At 34.7% G+C, this 24,413-nt stretch overlaps 2 protein-coding genes across 2 annotated transcripts; both read right to left on the reverse strand.

The window, feature by feature from the left end:
• Window positions 1–5,404: 5,404 nt before the first annotated feature.
• Window positions 5,405–12,765, reverse strand: LOC128995326 (uncharacterized). Its single transcript, XM_054420312.1, has 3 exons — window positions 12,621–12,765; window positions 11,700–11,724; window positions 5,405–5,862 (listed from the first exon to the last, which is right to left on the reverse strand). Exons 1-3 carry the CDS (start codon window positions 12,642–12,644, stop codon window positions 5,450–5,452), a joined length of 462 nt encoding a protein of 153 aa, XP_054276287.1. The 5' UTR covers window positions 12,645–12,765; the 3' UTR covers window positions 5,405–5,449.
• Window positions 12,766–14,522: 1,757 nt separating this feature from the next.
• LOC128995618 (uncharacterized) lies at window positions 14,523–19,742 on the reverse strand. The gene is made up of 4 exons (XM_054420636.1): window positions 19,356–19,742; window positions 18,782–18,896; window positions 15,649–18,460; window positions 14,523–15,498 (listed from the first exon to the last, which is right to left on the reverse strand). The coding sequence occupies exons 1-4, from the start codon at window positions 19,740–19,742 to the stop codon at window positions 14,523–14,525; spliced, it is 4,290 nt and encodes a 1,429-aa protein (XP_054276611.1).
• Between the last annotated feature and the right edge of the window lie 4,671 nt (window positions 19,743–24,413).

The following is a 24,413-nucleotide window of genomic DNA, read 5'->3' on the forward strand; positions in this document are numbered from 1 at the left end:
AGTAAGTATTAAAGTATGTTTGATGTCACACCAGCTGGCTTAGTATTGAATTATGAGACTAAAAAAGGGCTAACATTTACTTGATACCACTTTGATAACGTTGCAGCATTACATCACCAGCCGTCTTACAAGGTGACGTGATGAGAAATTGAGAAGTCCAAACCACGCTTAATGAAGATTAAAGTTGCGGAAACCACAATATGATGTCACAATACCATAGTAAGATGCTAAAATTTGGCAGGGTATGTAAATATATACTCGAAGTAACATCCACATTGACCGGTATTAAGGGCACTTCTGAGATCTTATAAGCTATGTGTTTAATTAAATCCTCACTCTTCTGCATAGCTCCATCGAAAACTGCTCGTCTCACACCTTCAGGGGTTGAAATATAATGTATTAATGTCTCAATAATAATGTTTAACTATCGTTTACTTTCTTCTACTTACTACTTTACTTTGTTAACTTTCTTTTTTAACATAAAATCTGTTCAAATGTGAACCCTCGACACTTTATCAAGTAAAAACATTAAATTGTTAGTCCAATGGAAAACGGTATATACCAAAACTGATATCGCCACCCAGACAAATCTTAATAATGTATCCCTAATTTTATTTCTTATTTACTTTTGTTCACCAACCAACTTTCAATATAAAAAATCTATTCAATTCAATCAAATTCAATATTGCATTGGGTTGTCTTACTACGATACCCTTGCAATCACAACAGTTATTACTTACTTCAAAATAATTTTGGCTCAAGTAATAACAAAACTACAGCACGGACGTAGTCACGCAACTTTACTGATTAATCGATTTTCTAACATTAGTTTCCAACACTTGTCTACAAATATGGTTTACCGGGTCTTCAAGAGCCATGTTCAAGAGTAAAAAGTCTTTAACACCCATTTCTACTCATTTTAATCAGCAATGCCTTTTGCCACAGACGCAGGTCTTCCCACAAGGCCGATGCCAATGATGGGTGTTGTTATGGGTGTTGTTCGCCATCTGTGTACTGTTCAAGCATATGGCCGGCTGTTCGAGTTGTAGTCATAAGCTCCGCCCTTAGTGATGCTATCCTGCTTATTGCAACTGCAGGTAGGGTGAAGGAGGGGTTGTCCATAGCCTGAAAAAGTACAGACAATTAACGCTATTTTATTTATATCAAAATATGCATTAATTAATATTCAATTATCCCTTGAAATTATGCCTACCCTTTGTGTTGATCTTCTCCGTAAAGCTTCAATTCGGCCCCCCTGACGACACCCCTGGCACCGAGGCCTCTCATCAGGCATAGTCTCATTATATGTAAGGCTCTGAAAACATAAATAAGTATAATTAGAAACAGATCTGTAAAAGTAATTCACCTATATACCTTTGTAATATATGAAAATTCCTTATTATTTGTAAAGCTAGAATAAATATTCCTACACTAAAATGAATATACTTACTACAGGTTGTATACGTCTGGAAGGCAGTGTTGATTCAGAGGACATCACTCTCTGCATCGCAGCATCAGCCAGAGCATCTAACCTCCTACCTCAGGAGTGTACCTGTGAACCTCCATTACACAGTGTAGATGGAATGTATCACAACGATATCATTATCGAAGATAACGCTATCAGCGATTGACCTCCGCTATTGCACGCTAGTTGCTACACACTAACGTTGTGTGTTAACTCCAGCTATAAGGATAGCATCTCACTGTCTTTCGGTCATAAATTAAAATCCTCTTTGGTTTAAGGGTTGTTTATAATCATCTGTTATATTATTTATTTCCTTTTCTTGATGTTTACAATTACCGTTGTTATTTCGTTGCTAAAGTAGTAACCAAAAGGCTCATTTTAAATTGTTTTACACTCCATTTTTTTATTTTTCACGTAATTAGATTTTTGTTGACAGTTTTAACTGCATGAAACACGTGTATATGACAGAATAAACTATTTACACCTTTTGAAGGAAATCGTCAAAGCCGTTTTCTTGAACTTTGTGCAAAACATGCGTACAAGCAAACATTGCTCATATAAGACTATAGGATATGGTTAAGAAGTTATTTACAGACTTATGCATATCATTTACATTTAAAAGCTATATTTTGGTTTTAGAATTAAAATTAACGCAGTTGAGTTGAGCAAACGTCAAAATGTGCTGATGTTATTTATTAATTTATGTAGAATATTCTCATTTTTATCCAGCTAAGCTGAAAAACAACATCTTTTTACGTAGTATAGCGTCTTATAAGTATTGGAACCAAATTTATGTATCGAAGGATAAAATACAAACTAGCCATTAGTACACTATGTCAGAGGCTCATTTAACCATTTTAGAATTATTATATGAAAAGATGTTTTATTGTCCATAGCCGTACTGTAATTTTATGTCTACTGTAGTACCAAAAAGTCAATTAATGTTAAGTGTATCATCATGAGCATTACTAGATGTGTTTCAACAAATCTCAACAACAAATCAAAAAACTATTTGATGACAAGTTTGCAATTTTTTACCTAAGGTAGACTTAGATGTTCAGGAAACAAGTAACAAAGACGTCAACTAAACATTCGTATTTAATGATAGTAAAATTGTTAAGCAAGTTTTTTACATTGCATAAACAGTTTCCTATGTATAAATTCTTATTCTGGTCACCTAAGAAAACACTAAACACATGTATGAAGGATACAGCTTTCCGAATCTTGACTAAATTATGAACTGTATAAGAGAGAGTTATAAGCTGTATTGAGTCGTAGATCTGTAAATATTATTGAAAATTAGATCTTGACTTAGAAAACACTATTTAATATTGTTACAAACTTACAACCAGGCTTGGGCTTGTGTGAATGTCGGTTGCCGCCAACGTAGGAGAGTAACGGTCAATTCCCGCTAATTTTCGCCTTTATTGCCCCCTTCTGTCGCTCGTAAAATGTAATAGTAAAGTAACAATAAGGGATGATTAAAACGTTTTGGTCAATAACGAGCTGTAATTGCATTGGCTATAACAGCTAAACCCCAACATGAAGTATGCCCATTGTTTGGTCGAAGGGTGGGGGTGTGAAATAAGGGATTGTTAAGATATATACTTATCAGTTTTTAAGTATAAAACTAATACTTGACATAAAATGCGAAAGAACATTTTAAATCAGAATATATAATGACAATTTATGGAATGTAAATGTTTAAAAAAATTGTATCAGTAAAGAACAGACGTTATGATTTTGAACGAGTTGGGGGTGGTCATAATTATTTCACAAGACATCTGGGTAACCTTGCAATTGGCCACCATAGTCTGAAACTCAGAAACTTAATAAGTTAACTTACCTTGGAAAGGTTAGAATTATAAGTTAATTTAAAACCCCTTATGCGTAAAATAATTTTACTCTATGAATGAATCGGAGCGAAGTCGTTCTCTTTCTCTAAATTACACTACAAAATTGTAATCTTAAAAAATAAACAAATCAAAAGAATGGCATAATGGCATCACATAAGGCTCATGTTAAATTTCCAAAGTTTGTACTTATATCATGGGGAAAGTAGATTTTTCCTGGCTAAACCACTGGTCTAGAACTTAATTTTGGCACAGAACTTAGTTATTCCGTAAGTATAAACGTATTTATGTGTGCTAATTCCGAGATCAAAGTAACAAATATTTAAACTTTACTCATATTATATATAGGACTAGCTGGCCCGACAGACTTCGTCCTGTCCTAACGTGGTTTTATGTCAAATGCTCGTTCATTTTCAAGATGAGCTCGTTCGCATCGCTCAATCACGTCCTGGTTAAAGTTAGTTTGCTACGCTTACTCACCTTTAGGTTGGAGCTCGTTCGCTGCGCTCACTTGCCTTTAGGTTTAGCTCGTTCGCTACGATAACTCGCCTCCAGTTGAAGTTCGTTCGCTACGCTCACTCACCTTATAGTTGCAAATTAGCTGTTGTCATAAATTTAAAAGATAATAGTGCTGCGCCCTGCTGGTAAACCTATTAACTTTTTATTGCTATTGAACACCACAGAATCAAATTGTTTAGTTGAACCAGCTGTTAAGATTCTTTAATTCCATTAAAATATGAGTACTCATAAGGTTAACATGAGAAACTCCAGAGCCCCTGGGGCGGAGCCCTTTTGACGGATCTGCACCAAACTTCACATAAACCATCCTTGAATAATACTTAATAATGCATGAAAGTTTGAAAGTTTCATTCAAGTTTCATGTTTCATTACAATCTGTCGAGCGGTTTCGGAGTCCATAAAAGACAAACAAACAAACATACATTGAATTTTATACACAGGGTTAGTAAACAGTGTGGAGACCCCCTGTTATTTTTTTAACGGCCCATACTAGAAAAACTAAACTCGGCACATCTTTATGGCATGTTATGAAGTACTTTTTGGTCATAACCGCCACTTGGTGTACATCCCCAAAATGGGGGATTTTGGGAGAAACTCAAACATTTCAAATACAAAGACCCATCAAGTAAAGACCCCTCATTTTGAAGGTCCTGGTAAAAGAAAACGAACAACGCAAACTAGAGGTCTCTATCTCAATCCAGTGAAAAATGGCAGCCACTTGAAATTCTCAGAAGTTAAATTTAACTTGCAGCTTTCCAAGTCTGGGGACCCACTGTAAATTTTGTAACGGCTCACAATAGGAAAACTAAACTCTACTCACCTTTTTGGCATGTTATGAAGTACCTTTTAAGCCTAATAGCCACTTGGTTCCCAAACCCAAAATGAAAAAATTTTAAATGATAAGCCCCATCGAGTGAACCCTCATTTTTAAGGTCCTAGTAAAATAAAACTAACGACGCAAACTATAGGTTTCTATCTCAATCCAGTAAAAAAATGGAAGCTGATTGAAATCATTCGAAATCAGTAATAACTTGCAATTTTATATTCAATTGGCTGCCATATTTTATTGTGTTAAGATAGAGACCTCTAGTTTGCATTGTTGGTTTTCTTTTACCAGGACCTTCAAAATGAGGGGTCACTAGATGGGTCTTACCATTTTAACTTTTTGAGTTTCTCCTAAAATCCCCCATTTTGGGGATATACACCAAGTGGCGGTGATGCCCAAAAAGTACTTCATAACATGCTATAAAGTTGTGCCGTGTTTAGATGTTCTAGTATGGGCCGTTAAAAATTAACAGGGGGGTCTATAGACTTTTTACTAACCTTGCATATAGGATGTAAGATTACGTCGTTACAACTTATAAATAATTTTGTGAAAATTGCACTTGTGTTCTATTTTAAGTTTCGGAAAAAAATCTTGACATTTAACTATTCCTATTCGTGTCATTACAGTAGAACCTCATGTTCACTCCCTTGCACAGCCTAGGCCATGGCATAAGGCGGCCTAGTGGATAATCTGGCCTGTCATATATCCCAGGGATGAAATATAAAGTGATAAGAAAATACATTGCGATCAAAAAAGGTTTATTGCGACCTTGGGCATCCAGTTTCTTCACTGATTGGCTGGAGTGTAGGCGTCTCCTCTGAGCGTGTAGAGCTGGGAGTTCTTAACAAAGTCCAAGCCGTTTACTGTACGGTATTTCACTATGATTGTATCAGATGATCCTGCAACACGTTGGTGTACTCCTATTATAGCCTCATCTGCCTTCTCCTTTGTTCCGCAGCCATCAACATCATACCATTCGACGAAAACGTCTTTTTTCTCTCCATTTACTTCAGTAGCATATGTCAGTTTTGCCATATATCTAACCATAAAGTCATTACCAAAACCCCCGGACCTAGTTCGAGTCCATGTCTCCTCGACGCAGGTCAATTCAACGTTGTCCGCCAATGTTATCAATGCGTGTGGCTCAAAGTTGTGCCCTTTTGTGTCCGCCTTATATTCAGCACCCATAAGCTTGTTTACTAAAATATAAAAACAGACAAAATTAGTTTTATTTCTTTGAAAGGTTACTTATTCTTAATATAGTATTGTTGCACTGAAGTTGTAAAAAATATGTATGAACAGTATATTTGAAAAAATACATTAGCTACAGATCTGTTGTAATTATTAATACGGAGTAAAACGAAGTTATTTTTCGAGAATATAAAATACTTAAGTGTTTTAATTAACCCAAAGACTTAACAAATGAAAGCAGGAACTAGTGGACATAGGCAGTGCTACCTGTCCCTCTGCTAATTTGATGTACATTTTATAAGAAGTTATTGTTTTTTATGGAACAATCATTGAAGAAAATGTGTACTGTATTTTTAAAGGGGGGAATTTTACTTCCACCAGGACAGGCTCCACAATGTTACAATGTTTTACAACAACACAAACTGTTTTGGTTGTATAACACAAAAAAAACTATTTCACTATAAAATACTCTTATCTTAAAATTTTACTATTATTTACTCATTTATTTATTTTTTATAGCTTGTTCATAATGTAAACAAATTAATATGATTTAGTATTTGAAGTTTAAGGTTGGAACTTTTAGGCCGGCTTCTTGATCCATTATTTTGGATTGACTTTTTCTTTGTAAAATGACAGCTCTTAACCCGTTATGGTTCATTACTGGTGTTAAAGAAATTTATACACTGATCTTTTTTAAATCAAACATATTTTTGATTCTCTAGTTCCCTCGTATGTACTAAATTGTAACTTTAATAATATATGAAAGTGCAGGTGGCATCGTAGAAGTCTTACAACAACAATATCAAATTATAATATGTTCTTTAGTACGAATTATTACTACACCAATCTTATAATTAAAAAAATTGGGGTTTCTTTTCCGAGTTCATTGGTTTTTCTACCCGACCGATTTTCATGATTGAGGTATCAAATTGAAGGTATGCACGCACAGATTTGCCATCAAGCATCGGCATATAATTATCTATAGTATTACTCGGTTTATACGTAAACGAAGTTTGCTCCCCATGAATTTCTTATGGGAGTTAAATTTGGTTTTTCTTTGCCGAGTTCGTTGGACTCTTCTACCCGGCCGATTTTCATGATTGAGGTCTCGAATTGAAGGTATGCACGCACAGATTTGCCATAAAGCATTGGTATATATTTATATATTATCGCACTCGGTGTATACACAAACGAAATTCGCTTCCCATGTATTTCTTATGTAAGTTAAATTTGGCTTTTCTTTGCCGAGTTCGTTTGCCTCTTCTGCCCGACCGATTGTCATGATTGAGGTCTCAAATTGAAGGTATGCACGCACAGATTTGCCATAAAGCATCGGTATATATTTATCTATTATCGCACTCGATGTATACACAAACGAAATTCGCTTCCTATGTATTTCTTATGGAAGCTAAATTTGGTTTTTATTTGCCGAGTTCGTTTGGCTCTTCTATCCGACCGATTTTCATGATTGGGGTCTCGAATTGAAGGTATGCACGCACAAATTTGCCATCAATCATCTACAAATATTTTACCTACATAGTTACACGACCAGAACACATAATTTGATTTATTTATCGTTCTTACTTCAATTTAAGATGTACCTTTACCAGTTATAAATGTATAATCCTATATATTTTAGTTTTTCTTTTAAGCTATTAGCTATTCAAATCGGACGAGTTTCAAGCAAACGCAAGGTGAATAACCAATATAAAAATTATTTTTCATAAGGTTTTAATATGGTTAAAAATCAATAGCTCCAGTATTGTTCATGTTTTTCTATATGTTTTGGACACAAAATAATCAGTAAATTATAGGCTTTAATTTGAGATAGTAATCGTTTGAATCAGTTAAGCTCAAGATACTGTATTACTCAATCAAAAATTTTAAATTTGATTATTTCTCGGATATAATAATTATTTTAACGCTGCGGAGCAGCATGGGTCCTCTAGTATAAATTAAATACATTACTAAAAGAAAAGAAATATATTGACATAGGTTGAAGTTAATAATTTATATATATTTGAAATACTGTGCAGTTTAGTGACAGCTGTAATAAAATTAACACCTATAAAACGTAAATAACATTAAAAATATCTCCTAAAAGTAATTAATGAATTGAGAAAAGAAAGACAATATTTGCTAATTGTATAATTAATTTACCATTATTGATTGTGCGTAAAATACCCGTTACTATTCTTATAATTATACAAACAGTCGTAATCAATTACAATTTATTAATATAGTGTAAAAGTTTTTTTTAATAGTGAACTAACTGTACAACATTAGAACAAAATTTCTTAAGGTACTAATATGTTACTTTACTAATTAATTTTCAATGTCTGCAACTCTTTTTGAATCGCCCCAGTCAATGAGACCAAAAACAAAATACCATGAGACTTACGTTAATCTTTTATTCACTCTAAAGGAAAATCCCTCAAATAATTTACAGTTAAGTTATTAACAGAAATGTTAAGAAATAAATGGACATTTAAGTTCCCCTTCTTTCCTTGTCTGCCTGGCCAAGCTACTGTGGTTTATTCACATGTTCTATACAACTTTAAAGAGAGCTTTATAAGTCTAACTATTTACCGTGGGTTTTATACTATTAGTCCAGTCAATAAAGGGATTGTAGAGGACATGGAGAGGGGGAAAATTTTTTTCTGCGGGAATGTGTTCGGGGTAGTTAGAGGATAAAAATACCAAAAGTCCCCGCCCCTGGCCCTGCTGCTTCAGCGGGGGGAGGGGGGGAAAGACCCCATTTTTTAGTTTTTCACTTCTACAGTGAAAACCGTGCATCGTACGGAAAAAATGTAAATTATAAAAAGAAAGATGATGAAATTCTCTACAAGAATGGTCATATTCATTTCTTCCGTATATGCATTGGTTTAAAAGATATTCTCAAAATAATATAAAAATTCTTAAATAAATTTATTTTCCCGCGTTTTTTGTCAAATAAGTTTATATAATCCATTAGCCTGTTGTTGTTTCACATTAATCAGGATAAAAAACCGGGTTTTAAACACTAACCTATAAAATATAATATATAAATCGTATTGTGTTAAAAATAGTTTATATAAAATTTAAATAAGTTATGTATATTTGTCATGGAAACAAGTAATTTTGGCATAATTATTACACTAAAAATTAAAAAGATTATGTTTGTAGCTACATTTGTCATGGTTTATTTGTATCAATTACCGAAACCAAGACTATTAAGAACCATTGTTAAATGGTCTCTCCATAATCCAATTCTCTTGTTCATTAGACTCAATATTTGCTATCGATGTGAGAGTGCAGTGTATATATTCTTCATCATCCTCATTTATCAGAATTGGCATTCTACTTAAACGGGCCCCTTAGCAATTCTGGCATAACGGCCAACGAGGAACATTTAATGGACATTTCATTGCATGTACATCTTTCATCGCTACAATCTTTAGTATATTTGCAAAAAACAAGCCTAACATTTCTCGTGGGTTAGTTGGTTCATTGGTTAAAACTGGGAATAGATTACCTTTTTTGCGCTCCCAATCCCACATTTCTGAGGGTAGTTGGTTTTCCAAACAGAGTTGTCCTTGATTAAATGATACAAATGATGAAATGTCATATATTTCTTAACTGACAGCAATGTTTGAAAATTGCCCACTCTTTCCTGAAACTCAAAAGACATCATTTTTTAATAGCATCTGGGGTTGTAGGAGATGAATCCGTTAACTGTTACGATGCTGTATTACGTAGTCTGCGAGTAATTAATCAAATTGTAATCATTTGCAGACAACAAGCTGTTACGGGAAAATATGGCTCTCCCTTTGTCCTCTGTGAGTTCAACCATCGATATCAATGATTAAAACGTTGCAGCAAAACCTTTAATTCTGTTTGGATTTGTATAAGTTAAAAAAGTTATCAAGATTTAAAGGTTTGTTAACGATTTGAACTTGCTCCATTTCCCTTTATTTAATGAGAGTGGTGTGAGTTAAGACCAAAAATGCCTGCACTGTTCAAGTTCTTAGGAACCAACCAACAACAGTTTTAACGACTTTTAATTTGGTTATCGATGGGGGATTTCTCACGTAAGGTTATATGGCAAAGGGGATCTTCAGTGTCTGCGATATGTGATGGATACGTGAGGTACGTGGATACCTATTACCTTGTAAGGTAATGCATTGTTGTTTTTGAAGATTATAACAGTGCCAGATGTGCAATTTGTGCATGCAAGAAAATTTCCAATAATTGTTCTCCGTTATGCATGCCGGAACTGCTAAAGGAACTTTTTACATGAAATGCCCATTCTGATGAATGAGGAAGATGAAGAGTATACAGGCCTACACCGAATTCTCACTTCGATAGCCAATATTGAGTGTAATCAACAAGAATTGAATGATGGAGATGTCCTAGATGGTGGTTTTCAGTTCCAAATGGCACCAGTTTTTGGGACAGAAGTCGGACCCTCTCGTCTCAAGTGAGCCAGACCATGAACCAGACCAGACCATATTAAGTCTTGGTTTCAGTAATAAATATAAATAAACCTGGACAAATATAGCTACAAACATAATATTTTAAATTTTTAGTGTAATAATTATGCCAAAATTACTTGTTTCCATGACAAATATACATAACGTATTTAAATTTATATAAACTATTTTTAACACAATATATACGATTGATATATTATATTATATAGGTTAGTGTATGTGAAGATTAATGTGAAACAACGACAGGCTAATGGATTATATAAACTTATTTGACAAAAACGCGGGAAAATAAATTTATTTAAGAATTTTTATATTATTTTGAGAATATCTTTTAAACCAATGCATATACGGAAGAAATGAATATGACCATTCTTGTAGAGAATTTCATCATCTTTCTTTTTATAATTTACATTTTTTCCGTACGATGCACGGTTTTCACTGTAGAAGTGAAAAACTAAAAAATGGGGACTTCCCCCCCCTCCCCCCGCTGAAGCAGCAGGGCCAGGGGCGGGGACTTTTGGTATTTTTATCCTCTAACTACCCCGAACACATTCCCGCAGAAAAAAATTTTCCCCCTCTCCATGTCCTCTACACCCCCCTTTTGAGCATTCATTGACTGGACTATATGTCATAAGGTAAGTTATAGACTTTTGCCAGTCCATATTCTAAAAAGGAGATTGTGAGTTGACAATAACAAAAGCTATGTTACTTATTATTGTAGGGAAGGGCGGAAAACTCAATAATCGACGGCCGAGTTGAGATTCTAACACTTGATTTATTATGTTAAAAGAACATAACTATTTACAATGAGTTGCAAAGCGGACATGCCCACCCCCATGGACATCCGCGGGGGAGGGCATGATAGCGCGTAACCGCGCTCAAAGACTCTTCTAACCCGACTGACCGTGACCAACCCTAGGCTCGACAGTCCTACACGTCACATAGAATTATGACACGTCTTGTCAGCAGAACAATTAATTAGGCTACATTCTATGCCTCGACCAAAACAATCGAACGTCATGTAGCAATCGATATGCCCAATACTTTGTGACACTGACCAAAACCCAAGTAAACTGTAAGATTATGCTGGATAGTGGAGTTGTGACACGCTTCCACAGGCATATTGCCAATATTACCGGCAATAGCCAAAACTGGGTTTTGGACTGGTATCCATGATATTCCAAAAAGTATGGTTAATAACTGTCTGACGGTCACATTATAACCATTTTATCAATCTTGGAGGTAAAAATAAGCAAGTTGTTTTTCTAGCTATTTTTCCACTGACTAAAATTACAGAAAACATTTGTTTGTGTTGTAACCAATGTTAGCCCATAAAATTCACAGTCAATGTCTGTACGAGTAGTACTACTCACCATAAGCATCAGCTAGTGCGAACGTCTGTAAAAGAATATAATAACCATTATAGTTACATATTTAAATTGTTATAGTTTTTTGTTATTTAATTGCATAAAGAATTTAACCTTTAAAACATGTAACAATATGAAAATTTTTTAGTTTGGAAATTAATGCTGATATGGAATCTTTTTACATTATTAGGTGGTTTATAATCTTAAATACATTTAATAAATATTCAACTACTTTAAAATCAGCATACAATCAAAATTACTTTGTTAAAAAGTCATATACTGTAATCATGTAATCAATTGAAAAAATTAAATCGTCAAAATAACAACTCTAAACTGAAAACCTATTATTCTGATAACAATTTTAGTTTTGTTTGATCAAATGGGGTTTAATTCATACCAACTTAATCATATATTTTTTTTATTTCCCTGTAAAAACTATTTGTTAACAATAAAATTATTACTTTCCCATAAATAAATAATTTGAACTGTTTCGTATATGGTAAGAAAAATTTTGACCTTTTCCAAAATCCATCTCATTCTATCTCCTATGGTTTAAGAAGACATCCCAAAACACAAAATTGCTTTTTAGAAAATTTTATTTATTTTGCAATGGCATTCTTCTGTTTAATGCACAGCCCTCTACTCAGAAGATGGAAACCAATGTGGACAAATTAGGTAATGAAGTTGACCACTCTTTGTTACAGTGTCGAAGTAGTGATTTACATTATAATAATAAATATTTTTTTTAGATTTTTTCGATAAGAAGATGTTGTTTTGTTCAGTGTTAAGTGACATTTTTGATGACGCTATTATGCAGTTGTTAACTGTCAAAAATAAAGAGATTTGTGTTTGAGTTAAAAAAAATTCAGAGAGCTACATATTGTGCATTATTGATTAGTTAAAAATAAATATGTGATATGAACTTACGGAAAGAACAAGTAGTATAAGCATTTTCAAGCAAATTTCAACCCAAATTTGCGACTTCTACTACTAGGTACTAGGTAGAGAGATAGTAAAACTACTAAACAATTAAGGTAGGCCTGCTTCTAAAAGGCACACTATGTGATAATAACACATGTTACTCAATACCTGTAATTGCCATACTTTTATCTTGCGTAACCTTTTGCCATATGTTTCTCTGCGTCATGCTGAAGCAACAACAGTAGTTTTTTAGCGAATTTCCTTATTGGGAAGTAGCTATTGCCATAGATTATAGCCAAAGTGGGCGCAGGTAAGACCTGGGCCTAGGACCGATTTACTTTTTCATTTTAATGTCCCAAGAGACTAAAATACTATTCGTTCAAATTGTTATATATGTGTATATACATGATATAAAATTAGTAATTCAAGCACAACTGAGCACCCTGAAATAATTATTATACAGGGTGTCTCACTTATAGTGAACCAATAGCCAACTCTTTTATTGGATATGGAGTTACCTTCTTATGGGGCACACCCCTTCTTTGTTTAAGATGTGTCTTGGAATGGTATTGAATTTGTAAAGTATGTCCACCATTGTCCAATATGGCCGACAATTTTCTTATTTCTTTTGGAACACTCTGTATTTTATGATCGTTCTGGAATGTAAATGCAATTTAAAAACGTTTTATCCTGACATTTATTCTCTAAAGTCACTAGTTTATGAGTTACAGCGTGGTAAACCTAAGAAAAAAGGCTTGTGGTGTACATTTTGCATCATGTAGCTCCTAAATGAGTAAGTTTACAGAGGAAATGCCGAAAATAAAGAAGTCTTAAAATTGCATCTACATTTAAAGTAAGTCATAAAATATGTTAAGAATATCGATTCTGTTGTTTCAAAAATGGCCACCATTTTCAAAAATGACAGCTAACTGTAATATTGGACCACTCGGTATGTTAGGGTCTTTTTACAATGTAGATGCGATTTTAAGACTTATTTATTCCTTGCATTTTCTCTGTAAAATTACTCGTTTATTAGTTTTAAATCGCATATCTACATTCAAAAACAATCATTAACAGTGTGTTCTAAAAGAAATAACAAAGTTGTCGGCCATATTGTTAATTGGTGGTTGTTAAATATGGTATTAAGAGGTAAAATTGTGAGAAATACCTTTAGATCCTAAAACTGAAGATCCATTAGGGTTTTGGTAGAACAGGAACAAGATGAGCAGAGAAGCGATGGCTCTGGCCAGAGTGACGAGAATCGAAGGACCACAGATGAAAGATGATGTTGAGAAATGACTATTGTTGTGTAGTATGTAATTCTTCACTGATTTAAATTAAAACTCTTCTTCATTAATAAAAAGAAAGCAATTCACTACTCATGAATATTCTGGACTGTACACGAAAATTTACAACACATCTACTTTAAATAAAAATATCTTCTTGGATCCTAGCTTGACACTTGGTACTATAAATTTTGGAATCCATATTTAACATGAGAAATTATGAAATAATGCACTTGGAGCGGTAAGAGAGAAAGAGAGATTAAAATATTTAATATGAACTAAACCAAAAGGTAAGCACTGTGTACTGTGAGAGAGGTGAGTCTAAACTGCACTGACTAGTACGAAGTGCTGTAGTGAACTTTGGACAGTGATGTCATCATATCAGCTGTTGTATCCTTTCAATAACTGAACTAAAAACTTGACTTGAATGTTAATACTACTTGATTAATTGTTTATATTTGACTGTATATAGTTCATATGTTATTAAATAAATATTTTATTAAATGTCCTTAGTTGAATTACTAAATATTTAACATACCGGCCCCCCCTGAACCCCTGGGTTCTGAAAACAACACAAAAAATGAGAAAATCAATAAAAAAGGGGGGTGGTAACTCCTCTTCACTATTCCATAGGAAGGACAGACACCTTTGTCACAGGACGAGAGAGGTGTCCACTTGCGGTCTTCAGGTGCACGACCCGTACTATTCCATCAGTACCAGGTGAAACGGAGAGAACTCGTCCAAGCTTCCAGGAGAGTGGAGGCAAGTTGTCTTCATGAATGACAACCAAGTCATTGACTTCAATATTCTTCTTGGGGTTGACCCATTTATTTCTCTCTTGAAGAGTGTACAGATACTCTTTCTGCCAGCGAGCCCAGATATGTTGACTGAACTGTTGGACTAACTGCCAGCGTTTTAATCGGTTGATAGGAATGCTACGCAAGTCAGGTTCAAGAGGTGTCATAAGAGGACCACCTACTAAAAAATGACCTGGCGTCAAAGCTTCTAGGTCCGAGGGATCAGAAGAAAGAGGAGTTATAGGCCTAGAGTTCATCATTCCTTCAATACGGGTGATTAAAGTCGAAAACTCTTCCAGTGACAGGGTCTGTTGTCCAATGACTCTTATTAGGTGAAATTTCACACTTTTGACGGCCCTCTCCCAAAGGCCTCCCTGATGAGGTGCATGTGGAGGTAAGAAGTGAAATTTAATATTGAAATTCTCAGCGTAGCATTGTACTGTGGAATCCTTGATTAAATTTTCAAAGTTGCGTCTGAGTTTTTCGGATGCACCTGTGAAATTTGTAGCATTGTCACAGTGAATATCTGAAACGATTCCTCGTCTGGAGACAAATCTGGTAAGAGCGGCTAAATAGGCATCCGCTGTTAGGTCGGTTACTACTTCTATGTGTACCGCCTTAGTAGAGAAGCAAATAAATATACAAATATAAACCTTGATAGGTTGAACTCGTCTTAGTAGATGTTGCTTCACAAAGAAGTGTCCTGCATAATCTACACCAGATATGGAAAATGGCCTTGAAGGTGTAACTCGATTCATAGGTAATTCCCCCATGAGTGGAGAAGAATGAGGAGGTTTACATCTGAAACATTTTATGCATTTAAAGATCCTAGATCTTATTAAGCTTCTAGCACTGAGAATCCAGTACTTGTTTGCCAGCATAGCCTGAGTTAGAGTTGGACCAGAGTGCAAATATAAGACATGATGGTGGTCAATCAAAATATCAACTAACCTATGACCTTTAGGTAGCAAGACGGGGTGTTTGTGATCTTCAGAGATATCAGCCTTGTTTATTCTTCCCCCTACTCGAATGAGGCCATCTTTATCCAGATAAGGAGCTAGGCGTCTAATGCGTACAGAGCAAGGTTTATTGGATTTCAAACATGAGATTTCTTCAGAAAAATATTCTCGTTGAACCAATTTACAAATCAGGTTATGAGCCTCTTTTATCTCCTGAGAAGTTAAATTCCCAATTTGTTTAACTTTATTTCTGGTGTTATGAATGAAGCGCAGCAGGTATGCGGAAACATGAAGTAGTGTTGTCCAAGATGAGAAGCGAGTGAGGAGAGAAAATGGTTCATCCGGAACAGCAGAGAGAGTGTTAACTGTGAGAATCTTAGTTTCAGGGATAGACTCTTCAGGTAAAGATTTACAGACAGACTTTGGCCAATTTTCTTCAGAGTTACACAACCAGACAGGTCCATTCCACCAAAGTGTGTGGTTAATCAAATCTTGTGGGGCGGTACCCCTTGACCCAACATCCGCTGGATTTTCTAGTGATGAAATATGTTGCCAAAATGAAGGTGGGATATTTTCCTGTATTTCTGCAACTCGATTTGACACATAAACCTTGAGTCGATAAGAGGGCATGCCAATCCATGAAAGCACGATTGTGGAATCGCACCAAGCTGTGTATGAACTAATCTTGCAGTGAGGTGAGAGAAGTTGTATACAGTAATTTAGGAGCTTAGACATCAGGTGTGCTCCGCAGAGCTCCAAGCGAGGTATGGAAATACGCTTCAGAGGTGCGACTCTTGACTTCGCTATCAGAAGATAAGTCGATATAATTCCTTGTGAATTTACAACTCTCAGGTAAACACAACTACAATATCCTGCTTCACTTGCATCAGAAAAAGCATGTAGCTGAATATCTTTAGCTGAAGAAAGTCCCACGTAGCGAGGTATCTTGAGCATTTCAATATATGGAAGTTCATTGGCGAACTTGTTCCAAACTGATATAACGCTGTCGTCTAGGGGTTCATCCCAATCGAGACCAAGTGTCCATAAGTATTGCATGAAGGATTTGGACCAGAAGGTTACAGGAGTTAACCATCCTGATGGGTCATAGATCTGTGATATCACACTTAAAACAATTCTTTTTGTAGGAGTTTCCTTAATATTTTGAGTTCCTACAGAATAAGAAAAAACATCTTCATTAGGAATCCATTTGAGTCCTAAAACACTATGAACTGGTTGTTCGGGAGCTCGAAAACCAATAGGTTTTTCTTTGTGATCTTCAGGGATCGACTGTAAGAGTAATGGATTATTCGAAGACCATTTTCTTAACTCGAAACCTCCTTTTTTGAGTAACTGAACCACATCATTTTTCAACAAAAGAGCGTTTTCTACGCAATTACTACCCAATAGGGCGTCATCGACATAAATCTGATCCTTTAGAGCAGTTGCGGCTAGAGGATGATTTTTTCCTTCATCAATAATGAGTTGTTGAATGACACGATTTGCCAAGTAGGGCGATGATGTGAGCCCATAAGTGACAGTCGCTAGCTGATAGATTTGAAGAGGCATTTTATCATTCTCTCTCCAGAAAATAAGTTGAAATATCTGATCAGATTCCTTTACAAGGACTTGTCGAAACATCTGCTTGATGTCGCATGAAAAAACAACCGCATGTCGGCGAAAGTTGAGAATGATGTCACATATGTTGTTGTGGAGTTTTGGTCCTTGATGAAGAATACTGTTGAGAGACAGAGATGTTGATGTAGGTGCTGATGCGTTGAATACTACCCTTAATTTTCCATCTTTAAAAATTCCATGATGTGGAAGGTAGTAATGAGGATTATTTTTAAGACGTGGTGACTGACAGAGTGTCATATGTCCCGAAGACAAGTAATCTCTCATAAAATCAACATAAGTTTCCTTGAAATCAGGATTAGAACGAAATTTATTCTCCAGAGACCAGAATAGGGATTTTGCCATTTTGCTCGAGTTGCCTAATGTTGACGGATCGTCTGAGAAAGGCAAAGAGACAATAAATCTTCCTTCAGGAGTGCGAGAGTGCGTAGATACAAAATGTTTTTCACATTTTTCTTCGGCTAAGGATTGCTTGCTTGTAAGAGGGGGTTCCTCTACAGCCCAAAACTGTTGGATAGAGGTGTGAAGATCCAAACTATTGGTGGTTAAGAGTGTGACTAATCCATGAAATGAATTTTTGCAAGTTGAGGCGACAGGGGTCGATCCTAAGAGCGCATATCCAAAAATGGTGTCAATTGCTACAGGCATATTCTCACCAAGTGACAAAAACTGGCCTTTCACAGAGGAGGCAAAAAGGTCAGCTCCAATTAGAACATCAATAGGAGCGGGTTTATCAAAAGTAGGATCGGCTAACATTAAATGTTGCATCTGTGAGCGAACTTCAGGAGTGATCTTAGCTCGAGGTAAATCTGGAGTGATATTATCCAAAATGAAGACAGGGTGAGAGCTTGCCAATACATATCCACTAAGGGACTGGAGAGTGACATGAGTTAACCCTTTTGTTTTCACCTGAGCAGACGAGATGCCATTAATAAGCGTTTTATTAGCATGAGAGCGCTTAATCCCTAAAGACTGAGCACATCTTTGAGTAATGAAGGTAGACTGAGCAGCAGAATCTAAAACTCCCCTACAAACTAGGGTCTTACCTTCGCTTGATTTTACCACAATTAAAGCAGTGGCAAGAAGAACTGTGTTCTCTGTATTTGTCAAACCAACAAAACCAGATTCATTTTTATTTGAGTCAGAACTTGGAGCTCGTTTGTCTGTGTTACCTTTAGACACATTAGGAGAGAGATTATTTTCAGAATCCATAAAATGCAAAAGAGAGTGATGTTTTCTTTTACACGTAGAACATGTACGCCATGAATTGCATTCCTTTACCTTATGCTTATCGCCAAGACAGTTGGTGCACAAATTTTTGCCTTTAACAAAATTATACATTTCTTGTGAAGTCAATTTAAGAAAACCTTTGCATTGATAGATTTTGTGATCTGCACCTGCGCAAAATGTACAAACAGTGCGAGGAGTTGCAATAAGCGCCGATTTATTTGAGCGCTGAGGGGGTTTTACTTGAGTGTGGTGGCCTAAGGTACCCTTAAGAGATGATCCCACATTAGTAAGATTAGCTGCTTCAAGATTTACACAGTGAGACTCAATGTACTTGGTTAACTCATCTAACTTAGGAGTTACAGAGTTATCACTTCGACTCTGTTCAAAATGATGGCGAAAATCAGAATCAAATTTTCTTAACAAGTGAGAGGTCAAAATTAAATTTTCCTGAGAAATTTCTTCATCTAGAGCTTTAAGTGCTTCAATGTTTTCATTTAAAACAGACAAAAACCTTCTAAGTTGCTTCACTGAGGGATTGTGAAGAACTGGTAAGTCTAACACATTGTTGACATGAAGAGAGATTAGTAATCTTGTATTCTGATACCTTTTAAGTAGAGATTCCCATGCAATAAAATAATTAGCATTAGTCATAGGGATGTTTTTAACAACTGAAAGTGCCTCTCCCTCAAGACAGCTTAACAAATAACTCATTTTTTCAACACCAGAAATACTATCATTTTTATGAATAGTATTTTCAAACAAATTTTTGAACGCCATCCACTTTTCATGTTGACCTGAGAAGGTACCAAGTTGAAGTTTAGGAAGCTGTACACTAACCTTAGTTGTAGCTACTTGGCTGATAGCTGCATTGGAATCATCCAGGTTTGGCTGGCTCGACTGGTTAGAGCTTGGGGAAGGTATCAAGTTCACACACAAAGAGTGAATAGACACATAGAGATCACTTATTTCATCTTGTAATGTTGAAATTGTAGTGATATTTTCACTTTCATCTAATTCCTCAGGTAAAGGCACAGTGCCGAACAACTTATTCACTAATTTGTCAAAATCATTATTTTTGGCTGTAGCGGTGGAATCCAAAAGAGTGAGCTTTGTTATAAGTTGAGGAGTGATAGGTTCCTTTTCGATAGCAAGCACTTTTGCTTCAATTGACTTAAGCCTGGCTAGCACAAGCTCAGATTGCTTCACAAAAGTTGAGAACCTCATTTTGAATAAGTCTTAAATTCAATAAAATTCCAAAATAAAAATAAATGCAGATTAAAATAAGTTTATAATGAGCAAAACTTATTTAAAGACAGCCAGGATTCATTGTATTAAATATTAATATTAGTCAACTTGAAATCAGAGAGAAATATTCAGCCATAGTATAGGCCTATAAAAAGTTTAAGTCCCAGAAAATATCTACCTGCAATTATTTCCAGATAATAAATTTGAAATTCAATAAAACATGTTATTTCAAACACAAACTGTAATTAAATGTTCAATCCGTATTAATAAACATTCTTCTGTCACTTTAATTTAAAAGTGTAAGCAAACAATTGAGGTTATGAAAACATAAACAAAGTCTTGCATAATGACATTTAAGTTTTCATTTCTATCCATCAGCAGCGCTAGTGTTGATCAGCTGTGAAGTTGGTATGACTTCCATGATTTTCTGAATATTCAGCAACAAGAGAGAAACTTGTTTCACATTACAGGGGGGAGAGAGGGGGGCAGACAGGATGCAGCCCGATAATGCACAATAGAGAATAGACAAACTATGCATGAAAATACAGGAGTTGTAGACAGTACAGTCTGAGAACAAAATTTTCTGTCTGGGACAACAAAACTTTATGTGTTATTTCACAAATTACTGCAACAATTTAATAAATTGATAATAATGTGATCAAAAATATTTAATCCTCTTGTTAATGATACTTAATGTTGATGACAGATTTATTCAATTAATTTATTCAGTTCAAATAAATACAAAACTTAATAGTCACAGTAGATTATTTTCCATAGGCTGGGAAACTTCCGGCTCGAAGGACCATGTTAAATATGGTATTAAGAGGTAAAATTGTGAGAAATACCTTTAGATCCTAAAACTGAAGATCCATTAGGGTTTTGGTAGAACAGGAACAAGATGAGCAGAGAAGCGATGGCTCTGGCCAGAGTGACGAGAATCGAAGGACCACAGATGAAAGATGATGTTGAGAAATGACTATTGTTGTGTAGTATGTAATTCTTCACTGATTTAAATTAAAACTCTTCTTCATTAATAAAAAGAAAGCAATTCACTACTCATGAATATTCTGGACTGTACACGAAAATTTACAACACATCTACTTTAAATAAAAATATCTTCTTGGATCCTAGCTTGACACTTGGTACTATAAATTTTGGAATCCATATTTAACATGAGAAATTATGAAATAATGCACTTGGAGCGGTAAGAGAGAAAGAGAGATTAAAATATTTAATATGAACTAAACCAAAAGGTAAGCACTGTGTACTGTGAGAGAGGCGAGTCTAAACTGCACTGACTAGTACGAAGTGCTGTAGTGAACTTTGGACAGTGATGTCATCATATCAGCTGTTGTATCCTTTCAATAACTGAACTAAAAACTTGACTTGAATGTTAATACTACTTGATTAATTGTTTATATTTGACTGTATATAGTTCATATGTTATTAAATAAATATTTTATTAAATGTCCTTAGTTGAATTACTAAATATTTAACAGTGGTCATATTTTAAAACTCTAAACAATAAAAAAAAAACACTTTAAAAATAAAGAAGAGCAACCCATAAGAAGGTCTCTATATTTCATACCACAATAAAAAATTACCTATTGTTTCTCTTTAGGGGCCCTATTTTTTTTTAATTATTGAAAGTTGAGTCAATCTTCAACACTTAACTCAACCAACAACAGGATTTGGTATTTTTGAAATCCAACATATGAGAAGTGATTTGGGAATCACTAGTTGAGTGACTCGTTTTGGAAATGAAGGCATAAGACCGCACAACATTCAGATGACATCATTTTGAACCAATCACAATGCAGAGTTCTTGCGTTGCGATCTTCGATCTAACTCTTACTCTAAAATCTGGATCAGCTAATTTCAATCTGCCATATTTCGAGACACTGAGCACTGAGGTAAACTGTCAACTCCTTTTCGTGAGAGATTGAGGTTATGTCTTGCTTAATGCTTAATCTTAGAGATTGCAAAAGTACCTTGTAGGCCTATAAGTATTCAAAATAAAATTTACTATAGATGCTTGTTTTAGGCTGTAGCTCATTATAAATATACCCGAAATAAATTGATTGCTTTCTTGGTCTCTATTTCAGAACACATCACCTTATTTTAGTTCCCTTCATCGTTTTGTTTCATGTTATTTTTAATTGTGTTTTTATTTAGGTTACAGCTTAAATGGATATTTGCCATTGCACTGAAAGCATATAGTAACTTAAATTAATTTGATCCCTTTATTAGGTGAATTATGGTATTGAAATAAACTATGATATTGTTTCTCTTTACCACAATTTTTGATAAATAAATCATAATTATCTTTCAATAAATTCAATTAGTAGGCCTAGTCTATTTCAAAATATAAACATACCAACAAGGATAAAACCCTTGATTTTAGCGAATTTCCCTATAGGGAAGTAGCTATTACCGTAGGTCTCATGGTAAGACTTAGGCCCGGGACCGATTTACTTTTTCATTTTGATGTCCCCAGAGGCCAAAAACACCACTCGTTCAAATTTTTATATATGTATATATATATATATATATATATATATATGTGTGTGTGTGTGTCCGTGAACACGATAACTTGAGTAATTTTTATCCGATTTTGATGAAATTTGGTTTGAAGGTGTAAGGCGGGATAAACTTGAATGAGTTCGCGATCCAGCATGATCGGACCATGGGAACAGGGTTTTATGGGCGGTTTTATGGGGTAAAAATTGGTTTTTCTCACTTTTGACCCTCACAACACAAAATTTCCCAAATTTTCTCTAAACCTTCTTAAAGAGCTTAAAAAAACAAACAATTCAGTACATCAAAGTGTTTTTGTACGGTTATTGGTTACGGAGAAAACTAAAAAAATGGTAAATCTAAAATTCCCATGTTATTCTTATGGAGAATATTGTAAAATGTTGTAGTTTGCTTGTTTATGGATATCTTTTGATCAAACTTGGCAAATATATTCATTTTATACTAAGCAATAATTATTTTACTTAAAACACACACTTTATTAGTTTCCTTGTAGCAGCAAACCTAGGTACTCGTTAAACCTAATGTTATTTAAATAGATCAATTGAAAATCAATTCAGCCAAATGGAAATTCGCTTAGACGTCAGGTTTGCTGCGGCGGGGGTATTATTGTCTAGTATTGACACAGTAAATAAAATGAAAATACAATTTATTCTACAGAAAGAAAACAATCCCACAATGTATTGGGTTCTAAGACATTGACAACAAATACATAAGTTACAATCTAAATAGCAATTAGTAAATTAAAGCAATAAGAGTATGGCGTCGACTCAAAAAGAGCAATTTTTCCCTAAAGAGAAAGAAGACAGTGCAGTCAACCCGTCCACTCAACAGTTCGATAGGTGGTGAGTAGTTAGGTAGTAGGTGGTTGGTTGGAAAACATTGTAAAAAACATTAGTACCCTTTTAAATTAATTTTAATAAACAAACGACATGTTTCAACACTTAGGTTATAGTCATGTTTACATATTATACAAATACAATAACAAAAATAATGAAAGGAATAAATATAGTCATTAGCTAAGCTAACTTATAATTTAGAGGATCTTGATTTATTCTTTGTTTAATTTTGCGTATGTTATATAATAAATATTTGTGTTTTATTGCGTTTGTAGGATTTTTTTAAATATTGGATTTTTTAGGCTCGTATCTACGCCAGTAGCATTTTTGTAATGAAGTCAAACACTTTTTTAAGGAAAGCGGTCCAAACCCATTAAAGTTAGATTAGAAGGTAGTTTTGTGGATGTGCCGGGGATTGAACCCGTCCCTTCCGCACCGAAGTCCGAGACGCTAACCACTATTTGTTTTGTTGATGTTCATGGTATATTCAGTAATACAGTATATATACAGTATAAATATACATATACATATATATATGTATATATATTTGTGTGTGTGTGTCCGTGAACACAATTTATTGAGTAATTTTGTTCCGATTTTGATAACATTTGGTTTGGATGTGTGGCGAGGGATAAAATTGAACTAGTTCGCGAGATCGGGTCATGGGACCGGGGTTTTAAGGGGTAAAAATTAGGTTTTCTAATGATTGAAAATTAATATATAAAATTTCTCAATTCATCTCTAAACCCTTTTAGTTTAAAAAATATTGTATAGGTATTGAAGTGTTTTTGACATTTATTGGTTACGGTATAGTTCAAGGATGAATTAATTGTATTTAATGCGATGTGCTTATCAGAACGAGAGACGTATCCATGACGTTATTTCTGTCTGGGATGTGAGCAGTATTGGTGTCGTCACTATCGCCTTGCTTGAAAAATAAATAAATAAAATCGTGTAGCACTGATAAAAGGTTTTTTAAGGTGAAGGCTAACATTGATGGAAAACCAAGTATTGTATTGAGACATAAAGATAGTTTAACAAACAATTTTCCTATTTATATCATAAAATGTTCTGAAACAATAAGGGAATCCGGTACAGCCCCAAACTACCACAGGGATGTTTTCCCTCCGTAAAAACAATTCCGGGCCGGCGGTAAAGTTGTAAAACGTATTAAAAAGGAGGAACGTAAAAACAACGAAAAGTTACCAGGGCCGGAGTTAAACGCTGGGCTTGTAATAAAATACAGTTTAGTGGGGAAGAAGAGTAATCAGAAAAT

The sequence above is a fragment of the Macrosteles quadrilineatus genome, unplaced genomic scaffold, assembly GCF_028750875.1.
Source record: "Macrosteles quadrilineatus isolate MER2022 unplaced genomic scaffold, UCM_ALF_1.0 Scaffold_5__1_contigs__length_97177068, whole genome shotgun sequence".
Classification (NCBI taxonomy): Eukaryota; Metazoa; Arthropoda; class Insecta; order Hemiptera; family Cicadellidae; genus Macrosteles; species Macrosteles quadrilineatus.

Excerpts from the sequence above, each read along its gene's own strand:
- LOC128995326 (XM_054420312.1), bottom strand. The coding sequence starts at position 12,644 with ATGCTTATACTACTTGTTCTTTCC. Across the intron at positions 11,725-12,620 it reads TTATACTACTTGTTCTTTCC|ACGTTCGCACTAGCTGATGC; the intron begins GTAAGTTCATAT and ends ATTCTTTTACAG. Across the intron at positions 5,863-11,699 it reads CGCACTAGCTGATGCTTATG|TAAACAAGCTTATGGGTGCT; the intron begins GTGAGTAGTACT and ends TTTATATTTTAG.
- LOC128995618 (XM_054420636.1), bottom strand. The coding sequence starts at position 19,742 with ATGAGGTTCTCAACTTTTGTGAAGCAATCTGAGCTTGTGCTAGCCAGG. Across the intron at positions 18,897-19,355 it reads GCCAAGTAGCTACAACTAAG|AGTCGAAGTGATAACTCTGT; the intron begins GTTAGTGTACAG and ends CATTTTGAACAG. Across the intron at positions 18,461-18,781 it reads TGTGGGATCATCTCTTAAGG|GTAACACAGACAAACGAGCT; the intron begins GTACCTTAGGCC and ends ATGTGTCTAAAG.